General features: G+C 47.0%; 1 protein-coding gene across 1 annotated transcript in view; it reads left to right on the top strand.

The window, feature by feature from the left end:
• LOC119174329 (Fas-associated factor 2) overlaps nucleotides 1-3,103 on the top strand; it is an 89,874-nt gene extending 86,771 nt beyond the window's left edge. The window contains exon 12 of the mRNA XM_037425186.2: nucleotides 2,511-3,103. Within this exon, the coding sequence (XP_037281083.2) occupies nucleotides 2,511-2,690 (180 nt within the window). The 3' untranslated portion in view covers nucleotides 2,691-3,103. The remainder of the gene's footprint in view (nucleotides 1-2,510) is intronic.
• Nucleotides 3,104-17,381: the final 14,278 nt, after the last annotated feature.

Here is a 17,381-nt window from a genome sequence, read left to right as displayed (position 1 = left end):
TACGCCTCACTGGTCCGGTGCCCGTTCCGAAATACGCTTCCGCGATAGCGTCGTCTGCTTCTTGTGCGTCGCAAGCTCGCGGCTGCGTGAAATCGGGCTACTCAGTGGTGCTTTCGTTCTCGTTTTGTGGGATACAATTACGCCTTACTTAAGCCAGCTGCAAGAACAAGTTCAGTGATCAGATTACAATTGCCCGCATCTCGAACCGACCGTCATAGCATTGACTCATTGCCGGGAAGGTTCGGCTTACCAGCTCTTTGGACCTTGTGACGAAGACCACCGCAGAAGAAACCTTTCTACTCTCGATCGAGCATGTGGTGCTTTGAAACATCAGGCGCCGTGGCCATGTACATCACATCCGCGCTTTCTGCTCGCAGTCGTGGCAAGGCCTAACTTTGCCCCAAAGCTGGCAGGCAAGACCATTCTGCTTGCGGACATGCGAAAAAGAAGCCGTAATATGCTTCGTCACAAGCAATGAATGGCGTCAGCCGCTGGCTTTTCAGAACCGTGAATAAGCATCTTGCGCATCGGTAGCAAATCCTGGTCAAGCTCGCCACGTACTGACCGCTCCGAACAGCGGTGACAGTGTCCAGCAATTTCACACGTCTGTGCCCCAACATGTAAAACCAAGCTCGCTGCGCGCCGATTTTTCGTCGCCGTAGCTAGGCGTAATAGACCGCTAACAGACCAGAGATCGGCGGCATTTGTTCTTAAATCGGTATGCCGATATCTGCGGCGCTATAACCATCCCGAAAGTATGTCAAGTGATCTTTGAAGTTGGAAGTTATAGAATTTAGGATGTCTGTTGCAGAAAAGTCTGCTGTAAGACAGTCCTGGTCACCTTGCTTGCCTCATATTTTAGACAATTATATCCGAATGTCTGTTATACCAGAATCCACAGTAAATGAAGCTCAATCAACGGAACAAGCAGGGAGGTCGGCATAACACTGCCAATCAGTTTGTACTACCCGAATATCTCTAGTAAGCATATCTATTGTAATGAGGTTATACTGTATGTAACTGTGGATGATGACCTTGTCGGTACAGAGTAGCTGACAGATGAAGAGATTGTCGCCCACGTTCGTGGAGTACCAAATGCAGAGCAGCACGAAGATTAAAATGAATAAGGCATCTTGGAGATTGTAACCAAGAAAGTGACAATTTCTCAGGTCCTGGGTTACATTCAAGGACTGAAAAACTTTTTGAACAACAGGCCACATGTGCCAATGATGTGAGCAGGCCTGTGACGATGGAGACACATATAGTGTCTAAAGCTGTCGTTTACACAATTCAGACAAAGCTGACAAGCTTTTTTCAAATGATCTAAGAATCAATTCGTTAGTCAACCGTGTTTGGGACTTGCAGTTCTCTTTGGTTATAACTGACTCTATATGCATATGAATCTTTATAACACTTTTTACTTAACAGCCTGTTGTAATAGCACATGGATTTTACATACTGGCTCTACAACAGACCAAAATTCTCTTCACTATGAAGGTCTGTTGTAATTAGGTTATACTGCTGTGCTAACAATAACATATTGCTTTGTTTTTGCTAGCGTGCTTATTGTCAGCATGATTTTAGTTTAAGCACTCAATTCGGAGCTTCAAGCCTCATTGACAACAATGTAATTAAAGGTACAAGATAGGGCTCACAAGTGACCACTCCCAAGACCTTTTGTACTTTGCAATTTCGTGTTTGCAGTTAGTTTTTTTGCAACTGTTATACCACACTCAATATAACATGCTATATTGCAGAGCACTGTGAAACAAGCTCCAAACCTTTTCATAGCTTAGATTTTTTCTTATTTCCTTTACTAATGGCTGTTTTTTAATTAATGATAACCACAAAACAGGGAACTTTATTTAGTTTTCCGGGAAAATGAGGGCAAGAAGCACGCATACTCAACTTTACATATCGTTCAACCACACACTCCTATGTTGCATGTCGTATTGAATGTAATACTGCTTGTGAATAGGCATGTTGAACGATTAACGGGCCCTGTAACATCCTGAGCAAGCACTCCTCCTGCGATAAAAGATAATTTGACAAGATTCGCAGGGAGGGCCTTGCTCATGTCAGGTACTCAATTCCAAGATAGGGGTAGAAGGACCTGTAAAAATAATCTACACCTGTGCTTCCAATGAAATCTTTTATTGAAGGAATGTTCGCGTTAAATTTCATGTGTTTTGCAAGGATTGAAGTCGTTGTTCTAATGCAACAACAAATTTTGACAGCTCAGATTGTATCCCTGAGACACCACATTGTAAAAGCTCTATGAAATCGTACACATATCTAAAGAGTCCTGGAACTTTGGTTCCCAAGAACCACTGCTGCAAGATTCTGTAGCAGACCAGAGGTTAAAGGAAGAAAAGTAAAATTACAGGAGAAGAGAGGGATCGCTTGCTCAGTATTTCACGGTAGTATGACGTTCTAAGGGCAACCCTACCTCTATGTCACCTCATCTTTTCTTCTTTCCTCTTCACTTACCCCATCCCTAAATGGCCCAGTATCTGTACTTCTACGTCTTCTGCCAAGCGGACGCGCCCAACAGCTTCGAGATCATCACAAACTTCCCGCGACGGACACTGCCCTGTGAGCCCACGCGTGAGTGCCCCGAGCCTCCGAGTTTTGCCGAGATCGGACTCGGGAAGACAGAGACTGTGTTTGTCCGCGACCTGGACGCGTGAGCATCGCCGGACAGCAGCCGCCGACCTAGGTTTTTTCTCTTGCCGCTGTCGCCGCTGGTTTCTTTCGTTTCTTCTTCTCCAGCGTAGAACCCGTTGGCTGCTCGCAATGACAAGCCCTCTGTTCTTTGTCTTTGTTCGGGGCTTTAGTTGTAGTCTCGAGATCGTTTACCCTCGTGCTGTGCGCAGTTATGAACTGCTAGTTTGCTCTCTTGTCACCTTGGAGTCATCTGTTTAGCGTAATTTTTCGTGGGATGGGGAAAAGGTGGAGAACAACAATAGAGTTATGCGTGCTAATGCATCAGAGGGTTTTCTATTTTCGTTGCATTCTCTTTTCTCCAGTTTCGCACTGCCTGAATCGCAATGGTGAAGCCCTGCCACTCGGTAGGGTGCTGCGCCACTTATGACCGTACGTGTGTTGCTACCGAGCCTCGTACTTTTTTTGATGACCCTGTTTTCTTGGGAGGTGATAAAGATGCAGAAATGCTGCAGCAATTGCCTTTTTAGCCATAAATCAGTAATTCACTCTTCCAATGATAATGGAAGTCAACTCAGCTTCACCTCAATGACAGTGAGATTCGTCTATATTTAGATGCCAGTGGATAGTCATCAGACGTAATGGACGATCTGTGCCCGTTTATTGCACATGGAGCTGTAGAAAAGTTTTTTATTTTTTTGTTTCTCTTTCAGTTGCAGTTTCTCGAAATGCGATAAAAAAGCTGGTTAAACCCGTGAGCAGACTCCATGCCTAACTGCACTTGTTAACCTGTTTTTCCTTGTTTCGATGGTTTGTCAGACTGGCTGTTTCTTTGTAAAGAAAAAAATTGTGTTGAGTTCTAGCGAACGGCTGAGCTACATATCCAGCACACGCCTATTTTAGGGTTTTTATTTCTGCTATTTTTAAATGACATCCAGATATTTGCATGACGGCTGATGTCTTTTTTTTTTCTATGTGTCTAAATTTAATGGAAGATAGTGTTTTTCACAGAAATGGGAAAAAAGAATCATGTTAGCCAGTCAAAGTGCGACAAAGTGTTGATCATTCGTTGTGAGGCATTTAATTACTAAAAGCCACATGCCAAGCTGGCCTAAATATTTCGTATCAGCTCTACAACTTTCAGTGCCTGATGATTGTTATATATGGTTTGAAAGGCATTTCTCCTCATTGTAGACAAGTTGTAGCCTCAAAGGCTTAACTACATTGGTGTGAGCCAAGGTATAGTGGACGAGGTCTAGAAAAGGGTTCTGAATCGACAAACATACAGAATCACATTGTAAAATACGTGCACTGGTTTCGTGAGAGATGGCAGCTAGCCTCAGAAGCGGTGCGAGCTGTTTTGCATTCAATTAGAGTTGAGCAATGCATTTCATTATTATGCTTGCAGCGTTTTTTATTGTTGATTTGAGTGAAATATTTTTGTCGATGAGAAGACATGTTGATGTTGAAGTGAGCAAACTCTGCTTTGAATTGACCACCGAATGGCAGGTTTTTCTGTCAAAATCCCTGTCATTACAATTATGTACTGCGGCACTGAATCCGAAAGCAAGCATATTTTATTAAATTAAGATGGGATACGTTTTGCCATGTCGGTAAACGAATTTCAAAGCCCAGCATACAGGGTAGCTTTTATATGTCCAACATAAATTTTCTTTGTGGGGAAAAGAAAGCTTTTAACAAATGCTTGTGCAGTCTAACCATACATGCTTAGTTGCATTGAACATGTCACACTATGGCGCTGCGCTGTGCAAAGATGACAATGCATAATGCAATTTGACGGAATCTACCACTCCTGCCTCCCCATGACTCTGACCTCGTGGTGTTGTGAATCGAAAATGTGAAATTTTAACGTTGAGAAATGCCTTTTTTTTCTTGCTTGAATTTTTACTGCTGTAAAACATTCAGTTGTTTCGAACATGTTTGTCATAGTTTTGTTGCAATTGCACCGAGTAGTCCAAAGCGCAGCATTTTTAAAAATGCGAGCGCGTTTCATTTGGGCTCTTTCAATGTCATGCTCTTTAGGTTCCTTGTTTTTCCCACTGTTGTCGGCACCGTGCAGCATGATGTAATTATTTATATGGAGAAGTATCTACAACATTTATAGGAGATATGAAGAGAAAGGGTGAAGCTTTGTGGCGTCTTCTGAGTGCAAGCAATGCACTGGTTGTGTGTTGCCCAGCTACTAATTTCGATCCAGCCACGAGCTCAGCTGATGTGCCTGATTTTTACATCAATAAAAAAAAATGAATACAGTATTTTTGCCCTTTGTAAGTGGAACTCTCTTTCATTGCCACTGAAGCAACACAAGACATGTAAAAAGAACTGCGTTGATGCTTTGATCTTCTGGGGCTATGTTGAGCCGTAGCAGTGGAATTGCAGTTATTAGAAGTTATGTTTCCCTCACCTTCCATTGTGAAGATATAGAGCATCAACATGATTACTGCGCTTTTACTGTGGAAGCTGTTGTGCTGTCACAACCACAGCTGACTTTGGTGCTGTAGTTGTCCGCCACTGCTCTTCGTAGCCACTATCATGCGAAATTAGAGAAATAAGCGTAGCGCATTGGACGGGACCCAGGCCTTCTGTGTGGCAGTTGAGTACCCTCCCACAGAGCCATGCCAGTGCTTGAAACTCTCGCAAAAAAAGACCCTATACAGGCATCGTATCGGGCAAGGAATCGCAGTAGCATGTACTTGAAGCAAGCCGAATCGCCTACACTTAGAAGTAAAAGAAATTGAAACAAGACAACAAGAGAAGGGGTACAGGGCAAGGCAATAAAAAAGAAGTTAATAGAACTAGATGGAGTTTCTTGTGTTCAGTTTATAAGTGAAGCTTTATTAGATATTTTGGTGCAGTCGGCTTTGACGATCCCTGATGTGGATCACCTTCATCGTTCAGCCAGCCACAGACAGCCTGCTTTTCACAATGAGTGGATCATTGAATGCTTCCAACCTTTTTCAAGAGCACAGCCATAATTCTTCATCATCAGCCACAGCCAAACCGAGTGCACATAATTGCTTGGAGATGTAAAGTGAAATCTAAGCTTCAGAGAATGATAGAAAATGATTTAGGTGGTGATACCCTACATCACAGAAATTATGTTGATTTTTGGCATAGTGGATTCCTTGTAAGGGTACCTTGTACTAGTTGCCCCAAGAAAGAGAGAGAACTTCATTGCAATGCCACAATTAGGCTCTTTTCATGCAGCAAGAGAGTTTACAATGGGCTCTTGGAAAACTGCTCTTTCAGGTTGCACTGTGACAGTGCTGCTCGTTCACCGCAGGCCTGTCTTTCTAAATGCGAAGCATTTCTTAGTGAACTTAAGCGACTTTGAGCGTATCTATCTATCTCTCTTTCTATCTGTCTATCTAGCCGTCTACAACTTCAAGTTCTCCTGGCCGTTTCAATAATGGTATCTATGCCGAAATTCGTATGACATAACATGACTGCATGACGAGCATAAAGTAACAAGTCATAGCATGAAAATCATGACATGAATGTCATGATTTACATCTCATGGTCTTGCTGTTCTTGTGGTGGTTTCATTCACATGACTTGTTGCAAAACTGGTGTGGTATAACATGACTGTATGGCAAATACAAGTGACAGACCCTAACATGGTAATCATGACATGCGTGTCATGTAACAACATAACTAAATGCCATGCTCATGACGCCCTCGTGGCTGTTTGACTTGCTTCACATACAATACGAATTTGTATTTGTCACATACGTCGAATAACTCACGGGAAGCAGCGATGGCGTAGTGGTTAGAGCATCTGCCTCGCATGCAAAAGGTCCGTGGTTCAAATCCCGGTGCCGCACAGCTCCCAACCAGAAAAAAAAAAAAATCCGCGTAGTGATGGAACTGCGTTACGAGGCCTGGGGGGTGGCCTCACCGGTAACCACCGCCGGGAACGCACTCCCTCACCAGAGAAGGATTGGCCATCCTGGTGCAGTATCTGGCTACTACCTCCCACATGCATATGTCAAATAACTCACGGCCCTCAGTCCCCAGCAGCTGCGAAGCAACTGACCACGGCGGCGGTCAGATCTGCAACGCAGCAGAGGGTGTTAAGAATCTCTGGATCCGGACAGGCCGCCATCGGAACCTGAACTTGGCAACGTTTAACGCTAGAACCTTATCTAGTGAGGGAAGTCTAGCTGTACTGTTCGAAGAGCTGGAGGGTGTTAAATGGGATATAATAGGGCTCAGTGAGGTTAGGAGGACAGATGAGGCCTATACAGTGCTACAGAATGGGCATATTCTTTGCTATCGGGGCTTGGCTGACAGAAGAGAACTGGGAGTGGGGTTCTTAATTCACAGAAACATAGCTGGCAACATAGAAGAATACTATAGCATTAATGAAAGGGCGGTAGGTATTGTAATTAAACTGAATAAGAGATACAAGATGAAGGTGGTACAGGCTTACGCGCCTACATCCAGCCATGATGACGCTTCAGTTGAAAGCTTCTTTGAAGACGTGGAATCGGCAATGAGTAAGGTAAAAACACAGTATACAATACTGATGGGAGACTTTAATGCAAAGGTAGGGAAGAAGCAGGCGGGAGACCAGGCAGTGGAAGAATATGGCATCGGTACTAGAAACGCCAGAGGAGAGCTACTAGTAGAATTCGCAGAACGCAATAATTTACGGATTTTGAATACCTTCTACCGAAAACGAGGAAACTGCAAGTGGACATGGAGGAGCCCTAATGGCGAAAATAAGAACGAAATAGACTTTATAATGAGTGCACACCCAGGCATCATGCAGGACGTGGAAGCGGTTGGCAAGGTACGATGCAGTGACCATAGAATGGTAGGGTCTCGAATTCGCCTAGATTTGAGGAACGAACGACAGAAACTGATACGCAAGAAGCCAATCAACGAGCTAGCACTGAGAGGGAAAGTACAGGAATTCAGAGTCTCGCTTCAGAACAGGTACTCGGCTCTTAGTGAAGAAACCAACCTTAGCGTAGATACAATGAATGATAATCTGACGAGTATGATTACGGAGTGTGGAGTGGAAGTTGGAGGCAGGGTAGTTAGACAGGACACCTGCAAGCTTTCCCAGGAAACGAAGAATCTCATTAAGAAGCGTCAAATCATGAAAATCTCAAGTACGACAGACAAAATAAAACTGGCAGAGCTTTCGAAGCTGAATAATAGGCGTAAGGTATCCGATGTAAGAAGGTATAACATGGAGAGAATTGAACACGCTCTAAAAAACGGAGGAAGCGTCAAAGCAGTGAAGAGGAAACTTGGGATAGGCAAAAATCGGATGTATGCACTAAGGGACAAAGAAGGTAAAATAACTACCAATATGGATAGGATAGTTAAAATAGCGGAGGAGTTTTACGGAGACCTGTACAGTAGCCGGGGCAACCACGACTTTAATACTATAAAAACTAGCAGTAACCCAGATGACACCCCATCAGTAATGATAGAAAAAGTCAGAAAATCTTTGGAGAGCATGCAAAGAGGCAAAGCTGCTGCTGAGGATCAGGTAACATCAGATCTGCTTAAATAGGGAGGACAAATTGTGTTAGAAAAACTAGCCACCCTGTTTACCACGTGTCTCCTGACAGGAAGGGTACCAGAGTCTTGGAAGAACGCTAACATCATCTTAATACATAAGAAAGGAGATGACAAGTACTTGAAGAATTACAGGCCGATTAGCTTGCTCTCTGTAGTATACAAGCTATTTACAAAGGTAATTGCTAACAGAGTAAAGAAAACATTATAATTCAATCAACCAAAGGAACAAGCAGGATTTCGAACAGGCTACTCAACAATCGACTACATTCATACTATCAAGCAGGTAATAGAGAAATGCTCAGAATATAACCAACCACTATACATAGCCTTCATAGATTACGAGAAGGCGTTTGATTCAGTAGAAATATCAGCCGTCATGCAAACACTGCGGAATCATGGCGTCTATGAAGTATATGTAAACATCCTGGAAGAAATCTACAGGGGATCAACTGCTACCATAGTGTTTCATAAAGAAAGCAACAGAATACCAATCAAGAAGGGTGTAAGGCAGGGGGACACAATCTCCCCAATGCTATTTACCGCGTGCTTACAGGAGGTTTTCAGAAGCCTAGAATGGGAACAGTTAGGGATAAGAGTTAATGGAGAGTACCTTAGTAACCTACGCTTCGCCGATGACATTGCATTGCTGAGTAACTCAGGGGACGAATTGCAACTCATGATTACGGAGTTAGACAAGGAGAGCAGAAAGGTGGGTCTTAAAATGAATCTGCAGAAAACGAAAGTAATGTACAACAACCTCGTAAAAGAGTAGCGCTTCGAGATAGGTAATAGTACACTTCAAGTTGTAAAAGACTATGTCTACTTAGGGCAGGTAATAACGGCGGAGTCGAACCACGAAAGTGAAGTAACTAGAAGAATAAGAATGGGGTGGAGCACATTTGGCAAGCACTCTCAAATTATGACAGGTAGATTGCCACTATCCCTCAAGAGGAAGGTATATAACAGCTGTATATTGCCGGTACTTAGCTACGGAGCAGAAACCTGGAGACTTACAAAGAGGGTTCAGCTTAAATTGAAGACGACGCAGCGAGCTATGGAGAGAAAAATGGTAGGTGTAACCTTAAGAGACAAGAAGAGAGCAGAGTGGATTAGGGAACAAACGGGGGTTAAGGATATCATAGCTAAAATCAACAAGAAGAAATGGACATGGGCCGGGCATGTAGCGCGTAGACAGGATAACTGCTGGTTGTTAAGGGTAACTAACTGGATTCCAAGAGAAGGCAAGCGGGTTAGGGGGAGACAGAAGGTTAGGTGGGCAGATGAAATTAAAAAGTTTGCGGGAATAAATTGGCAGCAGCAAGCATAGGAACGGGTTAACTGGTGGAACATGGGAGAGGCCTTTGTCCTGCAGTGGACGTAGTCAGGCTGACGATGATGATGACATACAATACCAACCTTGGCATTACGGGACATAAATGGATGACGAAGGCATGCGATTGGTGCAAACATGATAATCATGAGATGTGTGTAATAATCATGAAATGCATGTGATGTAAAACATGGCTTCATACCACACTCATGATATACTCGTGGCCATTTTGTTAGCTTCACATATACCAAATTTGGTATTATGTGATGGGAATAAATGAGATGTCCAAACATGACAATCTTGACATGCGTGTCATGTAAAACATGACTACATGTCACGCTCATAATGCGCTCGTGGTCATTTCGCTAGTTTCACATATGCCTAATTTGGTATTACGTGACGCGACGAACAACGAAGCTGAATGACTCGTTCGAAGATGATCCTGATGACATGCATGTCATGTAAAACATGACTACATGCTACGCTCATAGCACGCGTGCGGCCATTTTGCTTGCTTCAGATATACTAAATTTGTTAAGATGTGATGCGAACAGACAACGAAGGTAAATGACACATCCAAACAGAATGATAATGACATGCGTGTCATGTAATACATTACTTCGTAATGTAATACATTACAGGTTCGTTGCGGTCCTTGAAACTCTTGAATCTCTAAATGGCATTTTGAAAGCCTTGAAAACCCTTAAATTTGTTTTAGGTCCTTAAATGTCCTTGAATTTCATCAATCAAAGTTCATTCAGCCATAATTTAGTGGACTTTTTTGTACACCTGGCAACTATTTGCTCTCTATAGCCAACAAACTATCTGATCCAATCCCTTCTTTAGCCATATTGCAGTGTTACAGTATATTCTAGGCACTATAGTTGCAGTACAGTGACTTCTAGTACACTGTTGTTATGGTAGCGCTTGTATGGTTACAACAGCAACGACGTAGCTCAGCCGGGCTTTTTTGTGGAGACCGCGCAAGTGTGCACGGATATTACAGTCGCATCGCTCGTGGTGGAACTATGCTGGGCAAGTGCAAATTCCTGCTGTCTTGGTTATACATTGCTGCTTGTAGGGAGTGGATTGCACCTCATATGTCAAACTCGCATCAGGCAAAGTTTTATCATGTGGGAAGAGCTTCGAGGTGTCATCAATGAAAAAGTCTGCCCTTAAAAGTCGCATGAAGAGTACAAAACACATTGAGAATACAAAAGCGACTACAGTTCATGGTAACTTGAGTGTTAAAGTTGCCAACCGTACAAAGTACAAATCTTTATGCTGTAATGAAGTACAAACCTTTATGTTCTAAGAAGTCACGTCTTTTTCTGCGGTTTCAAGTGTTATTCTAGGTCCTTTAAAGTACATGTTAGGTCCTTGAAAGTCCTTGAAAACCCTCGATTTTCGTCTCACTCTGGTGCTATGACCATGGACTTGTACCACATTCATGATGTTCTTGTGGCCGTTTCACTCACTTCACATATACCGAATTTGGTGTTACGCGACGTCAACCGATGACGAAGGTATATGACTGGTGCACACATGATAATCATGACATGCGTGTCAAGTAAGAACATGGCAACATACCACGCTCATGATGCGCTCACGGCCGTCTCGCTAGCTTCACATATTGTCATTCAGCAAAGGATGACGCAGTTGTCTATAAAGAAAACAAGTTTATTGGAGCGAACCTGTGCTCCCCTAACAACTGAAAGAATACACAGGCGGCGAAGCAGCGGCCATCAAAACGACGGGCACGCTAGTGAGCGTCGGCGATCGAATGACGCGGCATCGGCTGTGCGGGAATTTATATCCCTCGGCGCGAGGGTTTCTCGAATAGTCGAATTATATCGAGAACGCCGTGATAGCGTTTGTTAGAAACGCTGTTCGTTCGGAACGCTCAAAGCGTTGTTCGACAGCGTTTGTTGTAAATGCTGCGGTAGCGTTTGTTCGAAACGCTGTGAAAACAGCGATAGCACAGGCCGGCGCAGCCAGGCCCAAAAAACAAAACACAAATAAACAAACCCAATGCATGGTTCGCGGCATTACCCCCCCTCTAAGAGTGCATCGACTCGATGCTAACATAAGGGACAGTCCACACAAATTAAAATAAAAGTTCGTCATCGTCCGTAAAAAGGCTTTAAGCGAACCACATGGACGACTTCGGGCCGCGTGCGTCGTCGTGATGTACGGGAGTCACCATCGGGGATCACTTCGTACGTTAGTTCGCCAACACGTCGTAGAATCTGGTAGGGCCCGAAATAGCGTCGTAGAAGTTTCTCACTGAGTCCACGTCGTCGAATGGGAGTCCAAACCCACACACGATCTCCAGGATGATACTCGGCGTCTCGGCGTCGGAGATTGTAGCGTCTGGCATCCACCAGTTGCTGGTCCGTTATACGAGCTCGAGCGAGCTGGCGGGCCTCCTCCGCACGTTGGAGGTATCCTTGGACGTCGGCGTTGAGGTCGTCGTCTTCTACGTGCGGAAGCATGGCGTCGAGCATCGTAGTCGGCCGTCTTCCGTAGACGAGCTCGAACGGTGTCATCAGCGTGGTTTCTTGGATAGCCGTGTTGTACGCAAACGTGACGTACGGGAGGACTTCGTCCCACGTCTTATGTTCAACGTCGACATACATAGACAGCATATCCGCGATTGTCTTATTGAGCCGTTCCGTTAGTCCGTTCGTTTGGGGGTGGTACGTCGTCGTTCTTCGGTGATCTGTGTTGCTGTAGCGTAAGATTCCTTGCATGAGCTCCGAAGTGAAGGTCGTTCCGCGGTCCGTAATTAGGACCTCAGGGGCTCCATGTCGCAGCACAATTTGGTTACTAAAGAACTTTGCAACTTCTTGTGCAGTTCCCCTAAGAAGAGCGGTGGTCTCTGCGTAGCGCGTCATGTAGTCTGTCGCTACGACAATCCATTTGTTCGCGGATCGGGATGTAGGGAACGGGCCCAGAAGGTCCATTCCGATCTGTTGGAAGGGCCTCGTTGGGACGGCGATCGGCTGCAGAAGTGCGGCTGGTCTCGTCGGTGGTGTTTTTTGTCGCTGGCAGTCACGGCAGCTCCGGACGTAGTGGGTGACATCGGATGTAAGGCGAGGCCAGAAGTATTTCGCCTTGATTTTTGTAATCGTGCGAGCTGTTCCGAGATGTCCAAAAGACGGGTCGTCGTGGCACGCTTTCAAAATTTCGTCACGAAGGTCTGCGGGGATGACAAGTAGATAATTCGTTCTCATTCTGGGGTTGAAATTCTTCTTCACTAGGATGGAGTTTTTGAGGCTGAATGCGGGTAAGTTGCACTTGAACGCCCTAGGCACGGCGACGTTGCGTCCTTCAAGGTAGTCGATCATGGCGCAGAGGTCAGGGTTAGCACGCTGCTGGGCGGCTAGGTCGCTCTCTGTCACGACTCCGAAGAACGCGCTGTCTTCATCGGAGTCCTGTGGTGGTGGGTCGACGGGGGCGGGGGACAGGCAGTCGACGTCGGAGTATTTCCTGCCGGATTTGTAGAATATTGTAACGTCAAACTCTTGCAGGCGCAAGCTCCACCGCCCAAGACGGCCAGAAGGGTCCTTCAAATTGGCGAGCCAACACAGCGCATGATGGTCTGTCACAACCTTAAACGGTCTACCATAGACATATGGGCAAAATTTTGAAATGACCCATATGATAGCCAGGCACTCTTTCTCGGAGGCAGAGTAGTTTCTCTCCTCCTTCAACAGGCCACGGCTTGCATAGGCGATTACCTTTTCGTAACCGTTTTGCTTTTGGACGAGGACGGCACCCAAACCGATATCACTGGCGTCCGTGTGCATTTCCGTTTCGGCATTTTCGTCGAAATGAGCGAGTACGGGCAGGTGTTGCAGGCGTTGTTGCAGCTCGCAGAATGCCTTTTCTTGGTCGTTTTCTCAGCTGAAAGGGGTGCTTTCTTTTGTCAGGCGCGTGAGTGGCTCTGCAATGCGTGCGAAGTTTGCGACGAAGCGCCGGTAGTATGCGCACAGTCCGAGGAACCTTCGCACACCCTTCTTATTTTTCCGCCTTGGGAAGTTCGCAATGGCTGATGTTTTTGCCGGGTCAGGTAGGACTCCCGCGGCGTTCACGACGTGACCCAAGAACTTGAGTTCCTCGTACGCAAAACGGCACTTCTCAGGCTTCAGCGTTAACCCCGACGTACGAATGGCCTCGAGTACAGATTGCAACCTTGTGAGGTGTTCGTCGAAAGTCCGGGCGAATACGACAACGTCGTCGAGGTATACGAGGCAAGTGTGCCACTTCAGGCCTGCTAGCACAGTGTCCATGACTTTCTGAAACGTTGCGGGCGCCGTGCACAGCCCAAACGGCATCACCTTGAACTCGTATAGACCGTCCGGGGTTATAAATGCAGTCTTCTCTCGGTCTCTCTCGTCCACTTCAAGTGGCAGAGGTGGTCGAGGGCGTCGTCGATTCGTGGCAGGGGGTACATGTCCTTTTTGGTGATTTTGTTTAGTCTCCGGTAGTCAACGCAGAATCTTAAAGTGCCATCTTTTTTCTTCACGAGTGCGACCGGCGCAGCCCACGGACTTTTTGATGGCTGTATTATGTCGTCGCTGAGCATGTCATCAACTTGAGTCCGGATGGCTTCGCGCTCGTGTGAAAAAACGCGGTACGGTGACTGTCTGGTAGGTCAGGCTCTATTTTCGGTTATTATCCGGTGCTTCGCCAAAGGTGTCTGACGTAACTTCGAGTTCGAGGAAAAACACTCGCTGTAGCGACGGAGCAACTCCAGTAATCTGTCCCGATTTTCTTGCGACAGCGCCGGGTTCACATCGAAAGGATGTGGCAGCCAGGAAGCATCTGCACGTGCGCGTTCAAAGGTGGCGACCGCGATCACTTGACTCGCTTCTTGCGTTTCTTCGAGGAACGCAATTGCAGCGCCCTTGTTTAGATGCTGGTACTCCTCGGTGAAATTGGTGACCAAACCGTGGGATCTGCGTTGCTTAAACCGCGCATTGCCTCTTGCGACACACACACCGCGGTCTAGAAGCAACCTTTGGTCAATCTCTACGATAGCGTCGACGTCAGGAGCAGCACCTTCACAATAGACGGCGATCATCAAGCTTGCGTGGGGTGGCAGGGTGACGTGATCGTTGGCGATCTTTACAGCAGCACGGTGTCCGAGGTTCGGCTGCGGCGTGGCGATGAGGGCGACTACGTCAAGGCCGTCGATGGACAACTGGACGTCAGATGCCGCTTTCCTCGAATTTCGGGTGCGTCAGGGCGTCGTATCGCGGCTTGCACGTGTTGATGGTCGGGCACTATGCATCGTCATCGTCGTCTTCTCAGCGGCAGGCTTTGTTATTTCGGGTACGCGTCGCGCAGCGTAGCTGTCGTCGTTTTCGGGGGTCTCATCAGGGTGTCGTCGGGTCGTCAGGATGAGGGCATGTCGTGAATCACGGTCTTGCGTCGTTGGAGGGTTTTCATTTTCTCGCCGTTGTGCAACTTCACCTCCAGAAGTTGCTGCTTTTAGTTTCCCCCTCGTGGGCTGGGGTACCTTCCACGGGCGAAGTCAGCATTACTGCGATGGTTGGGGGATCGGTATGGGTAGGGCGACGGCGAACGGTTGAAACGGGATGGTCCACGGCTGGTGTTCGACAGGTATTCTTCGATCTCAAATGGGTGCTGGCCGGCTCGCGGGCGGGGTGCGTCGACGGAGAACCCACGCAAACCCAGCCTCTTGTACGGGCAGCGGCGGTAGACGTGGTCGGCCTTTCCGCAGTGGTAGCACAGCGGACGATTATCTGGCGTTCGCCACACCTCGGTCTTCCTGGGCGCGTGGTTTCGTGTTACAGGGGGTCGGGCGGGCGACATTGGGCGGCGGTACGGCGGGGCCTCTTGATAACGGGTTGGGATGGGTCGGGGTCGACGAGCAGCAGCGGAGTAGGTCATCGCTTGTGGTTCGCAAGATGCTTCCGACAGCGTGAAATTCCCCAGTGCTTGCTGAACCTCCTCGCGGACGACGTCAGTGAGGGAGGCGACTTGGGGCTGCGGCGTTGCTGGGAACATTTTCCTCAGTTCCTCGCGAACGAGGGCGCAGATGGTCTCCCGCAAGTCTTCCGTCGCCAATCCAGGGGCCTTTACCGGGTTCACCAAAAGGGTGTTGAGTGGTCTATCGTATTGCCGCGAACGCATATCCAAGGTCCTCTCGATCATCGAAGCCTCGATGACGAACTCAGCGACGGTCTTAGGGGGGTTGCGGATGAGTCCAGCGAAGAGCTCTTGTTTAACTCCCTGCATCAGAAAGCGCACCTTCTTCTCTTCTGCTATTTCGGGGTCAGCTCTCCGAAACAGCATCTTCATCTCCTCAGCGAACAGTACAACACCTTCGTTAGGTTGTTGCATTCGCGTCTCCAACAAAAGGGTGGCTCGTTCTTTCCGCACAACCGTAGCGAATGTTTTGAGGAATTAGCTCTTAAAGACAGTTCAGTCGGTTAGGGAGCCTTCATGGTTCTCAAACCACGTTCAAGCTGCATCCTCCAAATAGAAAAAGACATGACGAAACGTTTCTTCGTCATCCCACCTGTTAAAGATGCGGATGCGCTCCAGCTTTTCCAGCCACTCTTCCGGGTCTTCACCGGGAGATCCTCGAAATGATGGGGGCTCACGAGGTTGTTGCAGAACGACGGGAGGGTTGGTAGCGCTGGTCATGGTGCCTGCGTTGATCATCGTGGTTTTTACGTCTTCTTTCCTTTTTTTATCCGGGAGCAGTCCAAACTCTGGCTGAAGGCCTTGCTGTCGGCGGCTGACACGAGTTGGGCGTGCTTGTCGTGTAGGGCTTGCTTGTCGGCTTGGAAATGGCTTAGGATTCATGTACCCCGCACCTCCACCAGATGTCACGCAGCAAAGGACGATGCAGTTGTCTATAAGGAAAACAAGTTTATTGGAGCGAACCTGTAATGCCGCAAACCATGCATTGGGTTTTTTTATTTGTGTTTTGTTTTTTCGGCCTGGCTGCGCCGGCCTGTGCTATCGCTGTTTTCACAGCGTTTCGAACAAACGCTACCACAGCGTTTCGAACAAACGCTGTCGAACAACGCTTTGAGCATTCCGAACGAACAGCGTTTCTAACAAACGCTATCACGGCGTTCTCGATACAATTCGACTATTCGAGAAACCCTCGCGTCGCAGGATATAAATTCCCGCACAGCCGATGCCGCGACATTCGATCGCCGACGCTCACTAGCGTGCCCGTCATTTTGCCGGCCGCTGCTTCGCCGCCTGTGTATTCTTTCAGTTGTTAGGGGAGCACAAGCTCGCTCCAATAAACTTGTTTTCCTTATAGACAACTGCCTCGTCCTTTGCTGCGTGACATCTGCGCAGAAAGCGCACCTTCTTCTCTTCTGCCATTTCGGGGTCAGCTCTCCGGAACAGCATCTTCATCTCCTCAGCGAACAGTACAACACTTTCGTTAGGGTGTTGCATTCGCGTCTCCAACAAAAGGGCGGCTCGTTCTTTCCGCACAACCGTTGCGAATGTTTTGACGAATTCGCTCTTAAAGACAGTCCAGTCGATTAGGGAGCCTTCATGGTTCTCAAACCACGTTCGAGCTGCATCCTCCAAGTAGAAGAAGAAACGTTTCGTCATGTCTTCTTCTATTTGGAGGATGCAGCTCGAACGTGGTTTGAGAACCATGAAGGCTCCCTAACAGACTGGACTGTCTTTAAGAGTGAATTCCTCAAAACATTCGCTACGGTTGTGCGGAAAGAACGAGCCGCCCTTTTGTTGGAGACTCGAATGCAACACCCTAACAAAGGTGTTGTACTGTTCGCTGAGGAGATGAAGATGCTGTTCCGGA

Source organism: Rhipicephalus microplus, chromosome 5, assembly GCF_043290135.1.
Source record: "Rhipicephalus microplus isolate Deutch F79 chromosome 5, USDA_Rmic, whole genome shotgun sequence".
NCBI classification, from domain to species: Eukaryota; Metazoa; Arthropoda; class Arachnida; order Ixodida; family Ixodidae; genus Rhipicephalus; species Rhipicephalus microplus.
Note: the sequence above shows the minus strand (reverse complement) of the source record. Positions and strands in the feature narration are given on the sequence as shown.